This window comes from Megalops cyprinoides, chromosome 17 (assembly GCF_013368585.1).
Source record: "Megalops cyprinoides isolate fMegCyp1 chromosome 17, fMegCyp1.pri, whole genome shotgun sequence".
NCBI lineage: Eukaryota > Metazoa > Chordata > Actinopteri > Elopiformes > Megalopidae > Megalops > Megalops cyprinoides.
In genome coordinates this window covers 16,173,602-16,195,578 of record NC_050599.1, presented here as the reverse complement: position 1 = coordinate 16,195,578, position 21,977 = coordinate 16,173,602, and the positions used below count along the sequence as shown (strand labels likewise).

The window sequence follows — 21,977 nt, the reverse complement described above, 5'->3', positions numbered from 1 at the left end:
CAGCTAAATTGTCAAATCAATTAGCATGCGTGGCAATTAACAATTAGCCGTTAATGGTCTTACATGCTAATTGATATTATTTGGGAATGTTTTTATTCCCTTTATGAAACCACACTGTGCCTGACCTAGATGAACGCCTGATTGTCCTGCTGTTGAAGGGCACGCATAGTGACAACTGGCCTCAGAACTCAGACTCCCACTCCTTGTATGGACACGAGAGCCCGTGTGTTTTTAGGATAATGTGATTGACAGCTCCGTTCTAGCTCCAATTAGCAGCCCACAATTTATGAGCTTCTGCTTAAAGATTATGCGTTAACTTCACAAATATTCCAGCCACGGAAACAGAGGCTATCGGGTGTCCCTCTCCGTGCTTCGTCTCCAGGGCTGCCAGCTCTTCATTGGGCAGCAAGCCTCTCTCCTTCACACACACACACACACACACACACACACACACAAGGCAGCAAAGAGAGCAGTCACAGAGAGTGCTGCTCACTGCTTGAGAAATCACAGGGTGAGGCTAACTGCTAAGGAAGTCACAGAGAATGTAACTCTTTGCTAGGGAAATTGCAGAGGGTGTAGCTCACTGCTTGAAAAATCAGAGAGTAAGGCTAACTGCTAGTGAAGTCACAGAGAGCACAGCTCACTGCTAGGGAAGCCACAAAGAGTGTTGCTACTCACAGGGAAAAGACAGCGGCTAGTCTTTTACTGTTATGCATAGCTAATATGGTGACTTCTTTGCAGTTCTGAAAAGCTATGAGCATGTGTTTTAGCCAGATGATCTTAAGCATAGATTAAGTAAACACTTGATTCTCTGATCAACCAAAGAGCAGAAACTTCTCAGAGGATAACATTACCATATATTTCTCCCTCTGAATTTTGCAGAGCCATCCTTGTTAAATAACTGTTCACGACTCTCAAGATTGCAACGAGCAAGCATATGAAGTCAACTTATTTTACTTCAATGGCAAGGAAAGTGCACCAGTGCACAAGGCTCACTGAGGAATGGTGTCAGTGTTTAGGCTTCGCCTGGTGGGCTGGACGTCCTGCCACGCTGAGTTTGGAAGGGCCCTCATTCAGCACACAGTTTGCAGCCAGATTCAGACATAAGAACATAAGAAAGTGACTTCCATGTGTCAGTGTGAATTTTACTTTAACTAATTTCCACCCCATGCCGTTCTGTTCTACAGACAGTACCTAAAATGGAATTGCTTTTAAAATCCGCTCGATTAATGCCTTTAAAATTTTTAAACCTACTTATATCCCCTTCAGCCCGTGGGTTCAATCAACATTTGTCTTTAGCTGTGACTAAACAGCATGTTGCAGTTTTCAGTGCAAACAATCTTTACATTTATTTTGGTGATCTCTGAACTCATTGAACTGTGAAGAAAAAAGTGGCATTTGCAATGTATTGTGAGTCAAAGTTAAGATAAACTTTTCATTACATCTAGGAACAGGTGTCTTGAGTCTCACCTGATAACATGTGATGCCTACAACAAGTCTTGCTGTCTGGAACAAGTCTTGCTGCCCTACCTTTTTGGAAAAAAAAAAAAAAAAACAGTCTTTCTTAAATTGTGTATTCATATAGTACTGTAAATGTAGTCTGATAAAAGTACAAAGTATTCTAAAAGGATTTGTTCACCCACAGTTGAGACCATTTACTTATTTCTAAATTTTGAAACAAATTTATACTGCATGGCATGCACAATTTCTTTGAACCACCTCTCATTAATAGTACCACCGTCTAGAAATTGTTCCCAGTCCACGTTACTTCAATCATCTCTCATCCTATTAAATCTGAATTGGCAAAAAAATTATATCTGAGAGCTGGCAGAGGTAGTGTGGACTTAATGAAATCCAATTTAATAATATTTTGGTCACTTCTCCCAGGTACCTCAACTGCATTTGTGCTGCACATTATATCAGGATTAAAAAACAGGCCTGTTAAAAACACAGGCCTTGACATGCATGCCTCCACCAGGGAAGGTAAAAATGTGTATGAAAAAATAAACATGTCACAATTCAGTCACTACACAGAATGGATGTTATTTGTACATGCAGATTGGTCTGTCACGAAATAAAGAGTATCTCTACATAAAATCTAAAAAACCTCCCAGGTCGTTCATGCTCTGACATCAGCATATGATGAACCAACACTTGGACATATTTATAACTCCCTGCAATGACTCATTCTATTCCCTCTCTCCATGTGAGACTTCAAAGCCAGTATGTGTCATGTGGCTGTCTGTAAATATTTAAGCCATTTACTTTTATTAAAATTTTCAGCTACACCACTTCTGGCTGTTAGCATGATTCAGGTTGATAGGCAGGTTAATTATTGCCACCATATACATGCAAACAAGTCAGGTCAGTTGTATTTATGAATCTATGTTATCAAAATTTGAATTTTTAAAAAGACTAACAACTTTTAATGAATGAGCAAACAAAGATAATCAGAGATAGAGTAGTGCATTGTGGGAATTGTATGAGGGATATGTAGCAAACATAATGAAGCATAAAACAAAGATTTTCAATATGGACACTTACTACATTAAAGATAAGGAAGAACATATTAATTTAAAAAATGATGGGATGTTACCCTGTAGTTAGGCAGCAACTACTATATATTTTCGACCACATATCACAGACATCAGCAGCCCACATGTATTATTCATATTCTCATAAAATTACTCATGAAGCAAAATTGGGGCAGTCATTACTAATTGTTTAATATCCAACCTACCCTAAAATTCACAGATATTTAAAATGTCAAATTGCTAATGTGTCAACAGTACAGCATGTTGTACAGGTAGTCTGAAAATAATTTTTTTTTTTACACGACTTTATGAACAGTCGCTGTTAAGGGCAACGCTGAACCTCCTCATGAATAGAGGGCATTGTTTCCTGTCTCTTCCAGAAAGGAGAGGGAAGCATTCTTTCCACCCACAACGTCTCTTGTCCTTCACCAAGTTTGTCAGGACTTGACATTAATCTACAGCTGTCCAGTATTAAACTATGAAGCACATAGAAAAAAAAGCCTAACTGAGACAGAGAACATGTGGTGGTTTGGTCACAGTTTTTTTTTCCTTTCATTTTTTGTAGATTGTCAGGTTTTTTTTTTCTTTTTCTCTACTGTTAAACTCATTTTGTAGATATTGTCATTCTATTGTGCATGTTATTAAGTCAGAAGTCAATATAGCCTTGGTTCAATGGCAGATGACCATACAAACAACTACAAATGAACAGAAACATATCCTTGACTCGTCCAACACAACTTTCCCTTACAAGACATACAGCTTTCCTACCTCTATGGTTTCATTGTGTCCGTAATACAAAATAAATAGACATATATTGACATGAATGGCTTTTATAAAAAGCTTTTTTGAATTGAGACTTTGTCCCAGAGAACTGTGGTTTTAATGATAGATATTGTCAGAGCCTTTTAAAAAGTACAATTTTCTACTGATGACAATGCACACAAATGGGTACTTTATCCTGAGAAATGAATTGTAGTACAGGGCCTAAATGTGGTTACTCGAAAGCTGAGCTGCATTTTCTTTTCTGGAGCTTTTCACAGCTTTTCACAACTGTGTGCATTTCTGCTGAAGAGGACGGCAAACTGAAGCCGGCTGATTAAACTGACACAAGTGTATTGTGTAACCTTGGTCTTAATTCCAAAGCAATTGCAAAATCTTATTCTGGCATAAGAATGTTTTATTACTCTTTACATTTCTAATGTAAAAAACAAAACAAAACAAAGCAATTCCATGTGCTGTCTTGGCTAACTGTTGAATGCCAACTTTGTTACTCTGAACAAAGTACCAAGAACTGTGGTTTAACCCCATTCTGACCTTTAATAACACCTTGCCATTCTTTTATATTCACAGGCACAGAAAGTCAATATGTAGCATTTACATCAGGACTGTACCAGAAACAAAAAATAATACTTTATTTGGCAATATATTAATATGTTCACATTCAAAAAACCTGGCTAAATGCAAAGACATTCTACATACTGACAATGACTGAGAAACACTGAAGACCTACGGTATAAACATGAAGATCTTTAATGCAAATCTGCAGTTACAAACGTCTCTGTGCTCAGGTTCTCACAAAAGAACTGCAATGGAGGACAAATCTAACGAAGAAACACACGCACACACACACACACACACACACGCACGCGCGCACACACACACTCAAACACACGCGCACACACACACACACACGCACACACACTCAAACAAAACATGTGCACACACACACACACACACACACACTCACACATGCACGCGCGCACACACTCACATACACACGCACAGTGACGAAGCTAGGTGATGCGGGGATTGTGGGTCCACTGTTAGTGTCGACTGTTTCTCACTTCGGCCGTGCAGACCAGTTGTTCTCTGTGGGTGGGGGTCCAGATTTGACAAAATGCTCCTTGTATGAAGTACAGAGCACTTGTTTGGTCAGACTCAGTGCAGTGACACTGTGTGTCAAGTTGGAGAACAGTTGTCGCTGACAGCTGCAAGGCAGAGTCCAGAGGCCTCAAATAGCCAGTGCTCACTTCTGTCACGACAGAAAAGGCTCTTAAATAGCCAGAGCTCACTTCAGTCAATATAGAAAAGGCTCTCAAATAGCCAGTGCTCATTTCAGTCACAATACAAAAGGTTCGTCTCTCATAATAATCACTTTGTCACCTTATAAGAAGGGAACCTGCAGCAAATAAAAAAACAGCAATGATAAAAGTTGAACAGTTACTGACCGTGGTCTCCTGGCTGGCCTCTGTGTCTGCTTTATTAAAAAATTTCACGTAACAATTTTTGAGGTCTTTTTGGGGGTGGTAGCGGGGAGAAAATTTTTTTAACCAGCTTTCGTCTAGAAGGGCCAAAAAAAAAAGCACTCAGAGGAACTGGACTTCAGTGGAGGAATCAGCCCTCAGTAACACCACCACACACAGCCAAAAAGCTGTGCTTTGAGTCCCACAGGCTCCTCCCCTTAGTCTCTCTTTCTGGCTCCGGAGAGACTCAGTTCTGCGGCTCTTTCTTCCCATCCGTCTCCTTTCCAGAGGGGTTTAGAAGAGGGGTGTCCAGAGAGGTGGAAATTTCAGCTCAGGATGGTCCCACCACAAAGGGTGTAGCGCCGAGCTGCAAGCGAGATTAGAATCTGTTACAGAAAAAGGCTTGTCAATGTCTACAAGGCAGAGAAACACAGAGGCCGGCCCAGGCTGGAAGGGGCACCAGAGCTCTAAAACCAGTACAAGTCCTTGCTCTTATCCTGGGCCTGCAGACCTAGGAGGAAAAGAGAGAGAAGGAGAGAGGGAAGAGAAGGTCAAGAAAAGGAGATTAGGAGGAGGAAGACCCACAGTTTATGTCTAGAAGTAGGAAGACATGTAGCAGAAGAATGTGATAGCAAAACCAGCCAGGTAAAAACAGAGAGCAAAAACATCCGATTAGCCACATCCACCTTCTCTTCCCTATTGAGCCATGACTATTTTGGCTCTTAAAGGCAATGTTTCAAGGTAATGTTTCATGAAGAAAGCTCTGTCACAAATAGATATACAATCTTAAATTATTTTTCTTTCTATAAGTAACAGCCAGATTCATAATAACTTTGATATAAGATGATCATTTTGAGGTATCTGATCAATACAAACACAATGTGCTTTGTCTTTAACTTGTCTGTGACTTTTAGCGATGAATTTATGCAAGTGTTAGTTTATTCTAACCCTTACATAGTATTGTGGTTTGTAGATTGCTGAAATGTAGAAAATTCTGGAAAAAACCTAATCCCTTCTAAAATTCAGAACACAAAGTAAAGAACAACGTGCATTCTGGAAAAGAACAGACTAGAAGGTATAAAATTGTTAAAAAATGTTTTGTTGTATAAAATTATCTTTTGCTGATTTGAAGAACAGCTTCATAAGAAAGACTATGAAAAAATCACATACGAAAATATAAATCACATATTATGGTTTCATTCTTAGAAGCCAAGGGTGAGTTAGGGCAAGAGTAGATTAAATAGCCCTCTAAAGAGGACAAAAGACAAAGTTAATGGTTCCAATTTTTTCAACATCTGTATTGTATTGTGCTCTTTTGCAATGGACCATATCTAAATGTAGCAGCTCACATTGTCAGAAGATAAAACTGAATTATTTTCTTTGGTAGCTGAATGATCTTCTTTGCCAGCATCCACTTGCTCACTGTAGAAAATCACTCTACTCTAGAAAGTACCCCTCTCAAGGGTAAAACATAATTGTTGCAGCCTGGCTGCTAAACTGGTAAACTTTGAGTTAGAAGAGCTGCTCCTCACCGCTACACCACACGGCTTCATCACATAAAGGAGGAGCAGCCTCTTACAATGTAATCTGCAGAGAGGGGGAGCGGGGTGCGGTCTGGAGCAGAGTACCTGCGTCCACATTGAGGCTGAGGCCTTGGCCCATGTCGGAGCCTGTCCCGGCAAAGGCCCCCGTCCAGGCGGAGCTGGCGGGCTCGCTCTTGCTGATGTCACACTGAGAGGTGCCCGGCGCGGGGACGGCGGCGGGCGTGAGCCGGTGCGGGCGCACCGATGGCACCAGCAGCGAGCTGTAGCGGGGGTCGAAGTGCGTGCCGTAGACCTCGTGCACGCCGGGCCGCGGGTAGGCGGAGCCCTGGGTGCCGATGGCCCCGCCCAGCGAGTACGGGTGGTGGTGGTGGTGGTGCGCGGGGTGCCAGGCCTCGGGGGGCGCCTGGTGGAGGTGGCCGTGCAGGGAGGCGGTGGAGTAGGGGTCCGCAGGGAAGGGGAGCTCAGTGTGGGGGGCCCCCAGAGCGCTGCTGAGGCTGCTGCTAAGGGAGGCAGTGACGGAGGGCTGGTACGCGCTGTTCCAGAACGAGGGCGGGAAACTCCGCTGGCTCATGGGGAATGATCCATCTGGAAACACAGAGGAGACGAGACCCCCCCCCGATCAGGACGCCGCTTGCTTACTGAGCTGAACAGAGCAAAGGGGCAAGGGGAAATCACATCTCTAACATAGTGCTTATGTACTTCGGTTCATTGGATAGGTTTAGTCCAGGTGCAAAGAGGAATGTCATTGCAGAACCTGAAGAAACCTCAATAATAAATTAAAAGAAGTGCCATATATTTGTAATTTTTTTTTTTGTCCAGAAGGAAAAAAATATTCCATATACTCGTGTCAATCAGCACAAAAAGGAATACTGCTTTAATTTCGGCACTGATTTCATTTGGAAACTATTGTGGCTTTATGCTTCTGTGGTCAGATTGAAAGGCCCTCTGGGACACAGCACAGTTTTGCTTTTCAGTAAGTAACTGAAGGCATTGTTTTCAATTTCCATTGTCCCTTCGAGTTATGACAAGGCCAACCTTCTTTGTATTCCAGCTGAATTGACCTGTAAATTGACAAACTTGATGTGGCTCTCCAATCAAATGAATGGAGCAGAACTCTGCACAAAGCAAAAAGTCTCTCTAGACTCACGTGCTATGAAGCAAAAAGAAAAATGCTAAGTAAATGGAGCATTTTCAATTTCTAACACAACACTTTCTGAAAATTTCAGTGACTGCGGAAAATTTTTTTGGAGAAAACAAAAATGCAACTCTTGCATTGTGGTGAGGCAGAATCTGGGCATTTTTTCCATAGGAGCTGCTATGATCCATGCAGCAATTATGATCACATTTGCATGTACAACAGCTGTAATTGATGCATATCAGCATATCATACGTAAGAACACATTCAGACTGGAGTCAAGTTGGATCTGTGAATTGTTTCACTGAAACATTTTCCACTCCTTAGCAGAACAGATTGTTGACCCTATTCATATAACATACTCTTTTTCATGTTTACTTATTTTGAATGTTCTGCTAATAAGGTCGAGTGGAAGCAAAGATGTGCATTTCTCATGCAGTAATATTACACTAATAAAGCACATCTTATTGGTGTCCTTTATCTTTGAAAGATGGAATATTGAAGCGTGGTGAGCATGAGAAAGAACAGAGGTGATACATAGCAGATGCACCTGTCTTTAAGTCAGCCATAACAGTTAGCTTGCCTGTACTTACATTGAATTACATCACACATGAATCTACCTTCTCTTATGATTACCATTATCATTATCATTTACTGTGATACTATAATGCATTGTGTTCAATATGACTTAATGCCATCCTATTTCTAAATAATTAAAACTACTTCCATCACAAAACTATTTCCACTATTACAGTATAAGTTGAATATTGAGAAAAGCACCATGATTTTTTTCAGCTTCAGTTTTTTGTATGTATCTGTATTACATCAATAGTATAAACACGTTACTGTGAGGATGTCGTTGGAATGATCAATTTATTAAATGTAGCAGGGGCCAGGTCATGAGGTCACACAGTATATGCTGGAGTTTTTTGTTTTTCAGCTTGAGCTGTCAGTTCATTAGTTTTGCTAAAGTTGTTAATTGCATACTAATCTTTATTTGACATCTCTACAGTTAATCTGCTATAAGTTCTTTGTAAAAAAAGGGTCTGCTGATAGAGATGACTTTGTGTTTATAAAAAGATCAAATAACATTATTTATTCAATATATTTTTGTTAATGTCTGCCCCGTGGACAAATATGTCACAGCTGTTTCCATTAAGGTGGATTAGCTGTTCAGTTAAATATGATTGGCTTATCAAATAACTTATTGCTGTTAATAAAGTGGAATAGCTGTCTGTGTTCCAGATTAGTTTTTTGCAGAAATCCTTCTACTTATGTCCCTCTCTTTGAACAAAAACTCATGTACAACAATTCATTATCATATCCAAACAACTAGTAGTTGATATTTGTTAAGTGATGTCAAATCCAGATCCATGTTCAATGAACAACGCTTTCAAATTTAATTAATTGAGAGCTCAGCTGGATCAAAAAGTAGCATGCACAGTATGTCTTTCGAATCAGGTTCGGGAAACACTGTTTTTATCATAACACAATAGAAAAGAAAATATCTACTATATATATATATATATATATATATATATATAAACTGGTACATCAAGTTCTCTGCAAGTTTCAAAGAAATTGGTTGATAATTTGGTCACAATCTTAACTAAATGTATCTAAATGGGTAAGAACCCCAGCTGCTCCAATACTCATCACACCAAGGTAATCTAAATCCAACACATTCTTTAAGGTTTCGGAAAGCTATATTTTAGAGCGCTGTGTTCACAGTCACTCGTCATAACATCAAGCTGAACAAAAAAATGTTTGACATTTTGCTTTCAGTTTTTTTAAAGATGGGTCGAAGCTGGCTATATTTTAGTGAGTGAACATGAGCCAACACACACACTAAGTGAACGCATATGAAAATCGTAGCACACTATCCGTCGTTCCAGAATTGCAGTTTAATTTTTTAATAAAGAGAATAATAAATATTCACCAAAGAGTGACCTAACGAATTGCAATCGCGTGATTAAAAACCGATGCGGCCTACACTTGAGTCAATAAAAAAAAAAAAGTTTTTTCTTAAAAAGGAGTTGGAAGATTGCTCGACATAATGATGCAGCAAAGCGCCAGCCATTACAGGCAGGATCAACATGAGCTATCAAACACACGTCAACGTCAAGCATCGCAAATAATGTCAGAGGGCGCACGCTGAGCGCGCAGGTGCTCGGTGCCGTGTCGCGATTCCCACCTCTCCAAGAGGAGGAAGTACCTCGTGTGGACTTGTTGCCGGCGGAGCTCGGCACGTAGCTGCTGGGCTGGCTGAGTGCGCGGCTGAAGTGCTCGTCCACCACCGAGCTGATGTCGCCCTGGAAGTAGGTGAAGAGCACGCAGCGCGAGCTGATGTACTCCGCCTCCGGCGGGTGATCCTTCTCGCGCGCGCAGTCCCCTTCCTCCTTTATCGTGGGCCCGGAGTGGCTCGAGAACGAGCTGCTGGCGCTGACGCTGTCTTGCGCTTCTTGCATTTTTGAATAAAACGCTAGTTTCTGAAATATATATTAAAGAAAGAAAAAAAAAACCCCATCAAGATACATTAGCGGACCGCAGGCCTATTTTCCCCAAGAGGCTGCAGGAGATAAAGTATAGTCATAAAAATTGAAATTACTAAATGCTGCAATAACGTAGTGCAAAAATGATGGCCGGTTATGTCTAAATATTTCTTAATAAAGTTACGCTTCCTTAACTTTTCAGTATCCCTGATACAAATTGTTATATAATTTCATTTTTAATGTATTCACTGATTGCGTGTGGTTAGATTTTGCAGTGGGACCCACTCCTGAGTTATTTTCCCTCATCTTTCCATTTTCCCCATAGCACTATAGGTTAGATATTAATTTGGGTACGTCTCTTATTCATGTAAGAAATGTTTAAGTGATTATTGTCCTTGTGACAATGGGTTTGATTTTCCTTTTGAATTCAGGATCAATAATGTCATTTAATGGGATAATAGATGTGCACTTTAATTCGTCAACAGATCGTTGTCCGATCCATTACTGACAATGGAAGGGCTGGGACTGTTTTGCAGCTAGTCCAGGAATCCCGATCTCGTCACATACGTCCTTTTAGGGAGATTTTCGCACTATTTGAAATATGAAAACCACCCCTCTGTTCAAACGGGCATGTACATTTGTATATTGACTGTGAGAGGTTTAAAGAAAGTGGCAAAACCTTGAAGGAGGATTTAACATCAGGCTCCTGAGCTTTTGGAAGTCGGACACTCAAAAAACGCCGTTACAGCATGCGTACTTATTCACACTTCGAACCAAGTCCGCCGCATTGTGAATGACCTTGTCGCTGTAAGTGCACATTTAATTCCCAAAGCCATATAATGCTTCATGAACGTTAATTACATTTCTATTAGCATGGTCCAAATTTTTTTCAACTTAAGAGGACTACATGCACTGCCAAATATGTTCATTATTTCATTCTATTTAACGTTTTTCAACAAAACTGGCATTGCGGTCGCACAAATATTACAATATACATCAAGTGAAATGTCAAATTAAGTTCAAAATTTAAAAGTTATTAAAATAATCCAAGACAATTGAAATTATGAAAACAGTAGGAAAACTGATAATTGTAAGATATTACTAATACAAAAAGCTGCACAAAAATGTAACAAATCGATGTATTCCAGTTCAATTCAATCAACGAAATGTTTATGACAAAGTAAAATACGAATTATGAAAAATATCGGTCAACAATAACATGATAGTAATACTTTAGGTAATATTGGTTTATTTTGTATGCTGATATACAAAATACACTGATAGACGTAACTGTTGTACATGTGCAGCATTTTAATCACCCACCAACAATAAACATAATGAGAGCAATAACGTAGCCTACCTGGTGATGATATGGACTATATGCTGCTGCAAAATACGGCTGTGGTGGACCATATACTTGATACATAACATCCAAGCAGCTCATGGCTGAAAACAACTGAATCTCACGGATTATTATTTAACGGGAGGAGATGATGCTTCATTGGAGATCCCAGATTTGTAATTCCCTGAAAGCAGAGAGTAAAAATGTGTGTTGAAAAAGTGCCTCGCTCAGCCGCGCAAGCGTGTCCTGCTTTCAGACTTGAAACACTGTCAGTGCCGCGGGAAGCGTGCAACAGGCGCAAGTGAAGACATGAAACAACCCGGCGCATTGACGTTGTAGCGCACGAGACTGAGGTCGACCAATCTGAGCATAAGCCACAGCACTTGCAAGACAGAACACCTCATATCACGGTTCTCTTACCTCAAAACATGCTGCATCAATACGATGCTACTGGGAGAAATTGGACACGGACATTGCTAGACTTGGACGTGCATTTATGATGCATTAATGAACAACCAAATATGATAAAATTGTAAATAATTTTAAATACCTTTAGTCCTGCTGCGCTGTCTTAAACAGGCAGTGATGACTGTATATCACCTGCAAATTACATAGTTTTAAAAAATTCTATAATGATCCTCTGGAAAAAAAAACTAATTACAAACTAATTTTTGTAAACGGAATGATTTGATTTGCCCCTGCTTGTGTTCATAATGAAATAATGATTGTTTTCTTTCTATTAGTCATAAATGTCTTCCGTCAGTTCAATTTCCGTTTTGCGAATTCAAGAAGGATTACCCCAACTGCTTCGAAAACCACGCGTAAATATGCACCATTCAGGCAGGATCTTAAACAAGATTTTTTCAGTGATTCGAGCCCTATAAGTGCGGCACTAATAAATGTGGGAATCAGACTGCCGTGACCTAAAACGTCTGCCATTTCTAGTACAAATCCGAAACAGCATTATTAACAATGAAACAGAGGATACATTTTAAATTATTTTTCATGAAATGAAGCATAAAAACATCTTACGCAAATATATATTCTCCGAGTATGTTCCACTCCAGCTAAATGTAAAAGGTGCAAATGTAAACGCAAATCCACAATATTAACATAATCGAACACCTTAATGGCTCTGCATATAGCCCTATAGTAGCAGGGAGCTGAGCTGGTAATTGAAAGATTGCTCGTTTGATTCTCAGGTTGTCCCGTATTGTCGTACCATTGAGCAAGGTTCGTTTCTTCTGTTGCCTCAGTAAATGTATGTCTGTATGAATGTATGCAATGTTCCTTTATACTCATATTACTATTGTTGGGAGATTTCCTTTGACACATATTAAAAAACAACAACACAAACAAGTTAAATCCCATTGCTTTCTTGTGCAATTTTCTGGATTAATCTGAACTGCAGTTGTTACCCTTTATGCATTTCTTTGGATTTATAATTGTTAAATTCACGTCACTGCACATCTATATTGAGAACATGTAATCATAAAATAACTATATGAAAAATAATATAAACACAACTGTCAAGATTTCGATTTCACAAACTTCCGATGGTATAGTCACCGCCGGAGGCGACACAAACTGTTGATTGAAACATATGTTGTGTAAACGTTTGGTAATTTAATTCTGAGGGGCCTGCAGACCCATTAGAGGGAAGGATGCTGTCTGATTCTTTGATGCACTGGGTTTCTTCTGATTGTGAAGGAAATCAAAATATTACTCTCGTTGTCAGAGTAAATCAAGCCGGAGATTTTGCACGAACCGGATCGTGCAGTGCATAGGCCTATTATGTGTGAAACAGCTAGAACGTATAGGCTTATAATGTGAAAGATGTCTTGAGAAAGGAAAGCAAAATCCTTCAAAAAGGAAAGTAAATCACAATAATCACATCTTGCTGAACAATATGAATTTTAATAAATGCTAGTAAATCCAATGTGAAAGTTGCACGTTTTGCAGAGACACGTTACTGATCATTTAAACGGAAGACTAAATAAATAAATGTAATAAATACATGAGAAGAATGTTTAAACGCAATTTCTAAGTTGGAGTGTCAAGATACCCGGGTCACCTCCGGGTTCTTCAAATTCCAAGGGCAAAGGTTAGATAGTTTTACCACAATCCGTGCCAGGGACACATTATCTGTCATTTAAACGATAAAATATATTATTGATAGAAATGCTAAATTCATTAGTAAAATTGGCCAATAACGTCATAGTATTAGTTTAAAGCTGATGAAATCACCTTACGAATACCTTCGCGAACACAGAACTTTTGTGATGGCTGTGGAAACCTCATGGTTTTATTCGGAATGTCGCGAGAATGTTTGGTATTCCTCCACTCAATAAACGCTTCGACAATTTAGTTACAGTTTTCATTCAACAAGCGCTGTCCACAGTACTGGAGCCCAAACATTCAGTTAATTTTACCCACAACAAACACCAATATCACTTCCGTTATGATAGTCATAGTTATTGTTTAACAACAGTTACTGACAATATGAATATTTAAAAATGCTTGCTGCAAAAATGAAGTTTGTTTTTAAATTGCAATAAGAATTACATTCAGAAATAAGAATTACAATACGAAACACTAGACAGAGACCCACTTTCCTTGGCATTGGTTTTGTAAACCTGCTAGATGCACAGATTAAAAAAAAAACAAAAACATTGGGGTACAATAGTTAAAATCCTTTGAAGTCTCATGATAAAAATTATGTGTTTGCCCCAAATGTCCTTGTTGGCTGTGGTAAAAATTTGACCTAAGGGAGGCACAAACCCCCTAGCCAGCGCTTCGGGAGACCACAGTGTGGAGGGAATATTTCCTCTTTAACGCACAATTAACAGCTCTGAATTTTGAGTTGGAAACTGACTCCCACCACTCTGCAAGGCACACTCTGGTTAGGGTTCTGGAATGTTGTCAATACATTCCCACTTTGTCCAACTGTCTTGTCTACATACCAGTGACATTGTGGTAGAACAACACAATACTTCTTTATAACCGTTATCAAGTCACTCATCACAGGGGTGCTTAATTTAAGTAAAGTCTATGTAATTATGTACTAGCCCCTTTAAAACTTGTGGATACACAATTTACATCATCAAGCAGTATTTTTTCATAGCAGGACTATTACTGACACAGTTTCTAATGCATGTTATTTGTTACCTTGAAATACTAATGTAAAGTAACCTCTACTATATATCACTTTTGCTATGGCTCAGACATTCAAGGTAAAGTTCCTAGTGCCAAAGCATATGCAGCAATAAATTTTTTGTCTTGTCTTGACTGGAAATTGAACTTGAAATTTTGTAGTTAAGATCCCTAATTGATTCCCCCCACCCCTAGGAGCCCAAATAACAACAACATAAACCCTCTCACTTTACTCAACATTAGCATTTTTCATCATCACTTGTTTAAGTCAGAACCAGTGTTTTCTGTAGTATCAATGATAGGGACATTGGCTCTAACTGTGAGACTGCAAGCATAAAGTGATATGTTCCACTTGCATTACTGAGGGGAAAAAACTGCAGCTCACCACCAACTGTAAAAATACACACTATAGCAATTACACTGAACTATAAGCAAAACACACATACCCTAAATTATTGGCTGAGAGAGTCAAGTAAAGCCGTCCGTTTCCTTGACATCTACACACAGATGCCAATTAAAATGTTAAGGAATGAAATAGGACCAGTTACTCATAACAGATCTCACAAAAAAATGGAAACAAAAAGGTTTGACAAGTAGAGCTCTTTTTTTCCCTCCTTGCACATTGTCCTTGCTAAGAGTCCAGTGCTACCACACCTGTTGGGAGATAATATTACCATCGGCAATAACTCTCCATTTCTGATCTGACAGCTCAGAAACAATGGGGGTTTTTTTAGACAGTGTAAAGTGACATGGCTTCTATTTCTACATAAACAGCTTTAAGACAAGAAACCTCCGAGTGTTAACACCCAGCTAATGGGAGCTAACTCTCTGAGACAACAGTGCATTCAACACATCTAATGGAAAGGAAAAAGGGCTTGAAAGAGAGGGCACCCAATGCAAGGCTCTTATTCTCCTTGTTTTCAACACGGCCTGCTTCCCCAAGACTAAACTCTGAAAGCGCTGGGGTCTCCTGGCTTTTTGTCCTCCGCTGACTAAGAGGACCCTTGGCCCCAGTCTTCCATTTGCAGGTAATCTGTCCAGGTCCTCCCAAGGCCATTTGGAGGAGAGGGGAGGGAAAGATGAAAGGTGTAGCGAACAAAAGCGTTGTCAGAACAAGTTTAAAGACAGCACGGAATGCACACACGTACTTAGGCAGAAGGACACACACCACACACACACATACAAAATCACCAAACTGTGATGATCAAGTATTCATTTTTGAAGTCATTTGCATATACATGCACATGCATTTTTTTTTTTTTGCATTTTGTTCATAATATGAGCACAGGTCTGGTGGTACAGATTGGCTGATCTAATCAAACATTGATTATTTCCCTTTCGATGACTTTTATCTTGCTAAATTAAGTAAATCTTTGTCCAGAAATAGTTAAGAGTATTATGTTGTCCTGCTACCTTGACTTGGTACTATACATAACACCCATTTCATTTGGTATTTTCCAACATACAGTCTATCTTGTAAATATATACAGCTGATATCATCCAAGCTACATCTTTGCAGGTGTCTGTACTGAAAGGTCATCTCACACTGACAGTCTTATTTAAATGTATATGGAAGGACATACATCCTATATATTTTATATTCTCTCTTGTTCAGACTCTAATTTATAACTGAAAAAAGCTGTCCTTATTTACTTACTCCTGCAAATCCTCACCAATACTTCAATTTGAACAAGAAATTGAAAGTGTTTGGTCAGCACTGAATCACTTCAAATTCCCTTCGCAGGCTTTCACGGGGCAGAAGGAATAGCAAAGGGATCATGGGATATTGGTGGGGTGACATGGGCGTGAACTCCTGCACTCCGTGTGACCACAGCAACTGTTGGGGGTGTGTGGGCTCCAGCACGAAAGGCGAAACAGAGAGTGTCTGTTTCGGGGGGGGATATTGTGACACCTGTCCCAGCCACACAGAGTCTGGCATATGAGGAAACCATTATATACAGCAGAGAAGCAGGGAGGCATTCTCTGGGGAGGGCACGGGAGTCTGAAGGAGAATCACAGCGTGAGACAGCCATGTCCAACTTGAGCAGGACTGTGGGGGTATGCAGCCAGGACTGGACATACATACTAGCCCTAATTACAGCTGAAAAGCTGAAAAGACTGCCACAGAGTAGGGGTTCAGCTGTAGTCCAGCCCAGACTAATGGTGAGGGCAGCTATGCATCATTACCTCTGCGCAAGCTCCTTGGATCTGGTTGAGGTGTCTCTGGGATCTGATGTCTTCCTGTTGTCCAAAGTGCTGTAGCGACATTGCTGTGGCCAGATCAGCTCCTGCGGAGCAAGACAGCAGCTCCAGGCTGAAGGCATCAGAGCCACGTGCACACACGTTAGCCTGGTGCTGAATGCGTTTACCATGAAAACAGGTGGAGAGCAGCATCCACGTGTACAAGTAGACCAGTGTGGATGGATGCCACAGTAAGTGTTTGATTGATGCTTTACAGTGCAACGTTACTAGATACATTTTTTTGTCCCACCCATTGCACACTACCTGCAAAATACTGCACAAAATAACATCTTCATGGCTGGTGGAGCTGCATGCAGCGCATCCTGTTGAGTGACATGCGATTCACGGGGAGAAATAAACACTCTTGCAAAGTCAATGCCGCATTGGATGTAACCATTGCTAGAAGCAAATGGACAGTACAGGACAGACTGAGTGCACCCGTTGTTATAATATTAATATGCTATAAATCCCTCATCACATGTACAATCCATTTTTCTTATGGCTCATAAATAATTCTCTTTTGATAATTTAGGCAGATTCATTTGTGGTGTGTTTTTATCGTTGAAAGAAGGCTAAAAAGCTTAACCAAATACATATGACACACTTACTAGAAACTTAAGTAAGGAACCCACAAAGATCAGCATCCAAATTCAGTTGGAATGTGACGCAGTAACTGATTTTAGCAGGCGTGGTATTTTTCCAATTTTTACTCGCCATATTTCAATAACTCCAGCAGCTGCTGTGGAAGTATTGGGGAAAAGGAAACACTATTAAATTCACAACTTAAAGTTAAGGTAGAGATTCATTTCCATCATTTGAATCTGATCCCCTCACATTTTACATCCCGTGAGAGTACAGACCCATGTCTGCATGCTCCTGAGCATAACACAGTTGTCCAAAAGAGGCGTTATGCTTTTATAAATGTGTATTCACAGCACAATGAGATGCTGATGCTTATATCTGAATACCTCCCCTCCCAGGAGATTAACTGGTGATTGGTGGGGGGGGGGGGGGGGGGGGCAGATGTCACTCCACTCCATGATGACACACTATGCGTATGTCCAGCGGATTCCTCCCAGAGTGATGAGGACAGAGCATTGCATATAAGGAGCACAGAGAGGAGCCGGTCTGGGCGAAAGCACCTGTTTCTGGTATAAGGCTGCGATGATGTTATGGCCAAGGCTGTGCAGGAAATGTGGAAATCTAAACACACTGAGGCGACTCTGTGTTAGAGAGGGCTGGTGCGTCAGCTGTCGGTAAGGCAGCCAGGCTGCATCTATCTCTGAACAGAGACACATCTAGCAGATATCTGTTGCACTATGCAGGAAAGATCCACACACCGCTTTTTTGTTCAGGTATTTCGACTATTTTTGTAAGTGCGTTCATCTACAAATTAAAATGTAAGGTGAGCAAGGAGATAAAAGAACAAAAACGAACAGATGAAGAAAGAATGCTTTTACGGATGTTTGTTAACCTTTATTAGTTACCTTCTTTTTTTGGATTTAATTATTTCGTTTTGGCTACAGAGCACAAATCTCATTGTGTGAATTTCTTCTTATCATTATAAATTGTGGTTGCTAGTGATGTTCTGAGCAAAATCCTCATTAAAACATGAATGTGTGAATGAATGAATCATATTTGACTGGTAGATTTAAAAGGCAAAAAAATAAAAGGCAAAACAAACTATTAAATTGCGCTGCTCTTAACTCATTTAACAACCTATTTCTCTCTTAAAGTGACTCACTTTCCATTGAGGAAGAAAAACACAACTCAAACAGGCCTGTTTTAAAATACAAATGAGTAATTCACTGTCCTTGCCATGCCTTCCATATTGATTCATGAGTTTAGTGTAAGAATGTTCTTTTCTAAAGCACTAACCCATATTCTGGTGTGACGCAGACTACGACATGAACACACACATGTGCCCGTGCACACACGCACACACACACACACACACACACACACACACACACACACAAGCACATCCAGCACACACAGAAATCAAACTCGTGCTGCCTTCAGCGTGCCATTCCAACTTATAAAAATGCAATTCATACTGAATTTTGAATTTATTTTCAAAACTGCACAATGGGGACTGATATACAAAAACTGAGTACAAGGCCACCCCTTTAAATTAATATTTGAATAAAAGTTCTGCACAGTGGAGATATCTGGCCATCTCTGTGGGAACTGAAAAGATGTACTTTTTTATTTAATTTAATTGAATTTATTTATTTTTTTAAGGGGAAACCTTGAAGGTTCAGGGACTGAAGGGATTCTGTCTGACCTGTGTGTTTTTGTTAGAGGGGTAGGCACATAATATTTGGATGTCATCTTCACAGAGTCAGATTTGTAGCTGACAAAATGTAACACTGATAGCATAAAGAAAATATTGTGATGGAAAAGTGAAGGTAGGGTCTTTTTGACCTGTGTATCTACTGGGCCACAGCCTCCTTGATATCCTAAGCTATGTTTTAATTTTTCATAAATGAGCTGACCTGATATCACAATGTCTAAACAAATATGAGCATACTTACAATGTGCAATTACAATTATGAAATAAAAAATGCTCTTGGCTAACAAAGCAGGTAAAAGGTAAACAAGCTGTTCATCCCAAACACCACTGTACATACAAGCATTTTTCCTAGAGGGGTGGGCACATAATATTTGGATGTCCTCTTTGTCAGATTTGTAGCTGACAAAATGTAGCATAGATAGCACAAAGAACATGCTGTGATGGAAAAGTGAAGGCAGGGTCTTTGTACCTGTGCATAATTGAATGTGCTATTGCAATTATGAAATAAAAATACTCTTGGTTATCAAAGCAGGCAAAAGGTAAACAAATTGTTCCCATCCCAGACACCACTGTACATAGAAGCACAGTGTGCTGTTACTTTATTTCCATGGCGATGCCAATTAAAGAAACAAATTTTGCATTTAACATCATATGCTTTCTGAGACACCTGCTTTATGGGCTACATCTAATGTATCCCTGTAAATAAGTTTAAGCAGCTATGTGGTGACAGGTGCCAGTATACAAACAATCACATTTGTACTCGAGTTTAATTAAGGCCTGAATTCTAGACACAAATTACATGCCCAAGCCAAATTAAGATACTGTAGGAACTCATCAGACCTATGTCCGCTCACACAGCTGTAACTGTCACCAAAATGACTAAAGATCCTACTTTCCTTTCTCCCTCTTCAGCACAGAAATCACTTCTCTTATGACTTTGTTTCATTATAATTCCTTCGAAGAAAAGAATTTTATTATATTCAGTTTGCAAACTTGTGATGGATGAACGACATGGATCAGATGCACATTTTTATGTCTCTGCAGGTTTAAAGTCACCTACATCCGATGAATAAAAACAGATCACTGTACTACTCTATAAAATAAAGAAAAAAGAAACATTTGTGTTGCTTTTACATCAAGTCAGATTTAGTCAAATAGCTCCTTGCACTAAATCAAAGCAATTACAGATTTTTTTTCTGGTAATGGTAAATAATGTGTAAGACCCAATGTGTAAGAAAAAGTATGAAAAGTATGAAAAGAACAAAAATTCTGAATTAAACCTGGTCCAATAACCACACAAAGGCCAGGGAGAGAGTACAAGAGGAGATGTAAGGTTAAGAAATCTGATCCAAAACCACATTCAGTCGATATGAATTGCCATGCAATGTAATTGTATCTATTGAACACAGAGGTGTGCCATGTGATGTGGTTATTGGGGTACTAATCTTTGGCTTGGAGTTTGATAAGGGGATCGCACCTGGCCATGAGGCTGAGGTTGCTGACCCTCCATTAAACAGGGGAAAATGTGGAGATGGGGTGGAGAAGGAATGCTGTGAGCAGCTGACAAGGAAAGGAAGTGACAAGAGGGATTTTTTATTCTAGTAGACAGAAGCGGTTTGTCTTGGTCTGGTTAAACATGGAAGAACTGTCTGAAATCCCGCCCCCCCCCCCCCACCACCACCACCACCACCACCACCAATCTCTCCAATAATGCCAATAATAGTGCAGAGAGTGACTCTTCAAGGTCATAATGTAAAGTAATAATTCATCGCAGTGTAGTAATGTGGTGTAGACTGTATGTCAGGAGCACTTGTTACAATAAAAATTGCTCTTGATAATATGCACTTTCTAAATCTTTTTCATTGATTTATCTGACTCATTGAATCAGCTAGTGCCTTCTCCTCCTAGTAACACACAAAACATAATGAGTAACAATTTGAATTTTTTTTTGCTTCTTACACAGTATTTGTAGTTTATTTCAGCAACTGCCAAATCTCACAACTCAGAGGCTTCTGAGAACACTCTGAAACATAACAAAAGAAAATATAAGTAGCATTTTCTGGAATTCTGGTTTTTGGTTCTCTCTTTCATTAATACAGGTACCGATACATCCATGATTGGCATCCCATAATGTTGTGGATATAATTTAGGCTGCAGCCCTTAGGATGGCACTGACGGTTTCACTCGAAATGGACATTGTCCCCCGTCTGAGCAGGGGTGAGAAACTTCTGTCACTCCTTACTGGAACTGACACCCAGGAACGTGCCTTGGCTGCCCCCAGAATTCCTCAGACAAATTAACCCTGTGCTGCATGCGTCTCCAAGCCTGCGGGGGTTGCCCCTCTGCATGCTTGGCACTCACTAATGAAATAGCACAGTAAGGTAAAGCAAGCATCCAGACATTTCCCTGCTATACGAGTGACGGTGTGCCAAGTTGGCCAGGGTTTGGCGAGTGATGAAGGCCGTGACATTGACCCTCCTTCAGTCTCCCCGCCCTCCCTGACACCCTGCCTTTGGTCTACACTTCCGTGGTCCCCCTCCAGGTAAGTCTTACGGGTGAGGTGCGTCCGCAGCTCCAGGTGAGTATGGGGGCTGACAGCGTGTGGGGTATCTGGGGAGCGCTTTGGGGAACAGTTGGCCGCGGGGCAGAAATCAAGGAGGAGGATATTAGCGCCACGTTTTCACGGGGGCAAGAAATTCCACCCAGCTCAAATGTGTTTTGGCTGGCGGCCCGGCTCCTTGTCAAACCCATGACTGTCACTCTCGTCTCCTATTTGTGGCCGGGACCTGGATCCCCAGCAGCGGGGCAGGCAACGATAGCAGTTAAAATTAGGGACGGCCTGCTTGCAACAACATACGCTCACTTCCAACAAAGGCCAGCCACGCTGAGGACGGAGGAGCCACAGCACTCAGTGTCATGGGTATGGCACATCCATCAGTGTGGGCTTCTATGATTCAGGAGACAGTGGGGGGGGGGGGGGGGGGGGGTCTGACCATC

The 21,977-nt window shown here is 40.4% G+C and overlaps 1 protein-coding gene across 3 annotated transcripts; it reads right to left on the bottom strand.

Moving 5' to 3' along the window:
* Positions 1-4,774: 4,774 nt before the first annotated feature.
* On the bottom strand, positions 4,775-11,545 carry vgll2a (vestigial-like family member 2a). 3 transcript variants are annotated; one of them, XM_036550510.1, is made up of 4 exons: positions 11,309-11,545; positions 9,651-9,945; positions 6,406-6,906; positions 4,775-5,288 (listed from the first exon to the last, which is right to left on the bottom strand). In XM_036550510.1, exons 1-4 carry the CDS (start codon positions 11,390-11,392, stop codon positions 5,245-5,247), a joined length of 924 nt encoding a protein of 307 aa, XP_036406403.1. In that variant the 5' UTR covers positions 11,393-11,545; the 3' UTR covers positions 4,775-5,244. The 3 variants fall into 3 exon arrangements, with proteins under 3 accessions (XP_036406403.1, XP_036406404.1, XP_036406405.1); XM_036550511.1 differs by having other exon boundaries at positions 4,775-5,144; XM_036550512.1 differs by having other exon boundaries at positions 9,672-9,945.
* Between the last annotated feature and the right edge of the window lie 10,432 nt (positions 11,546-21,977).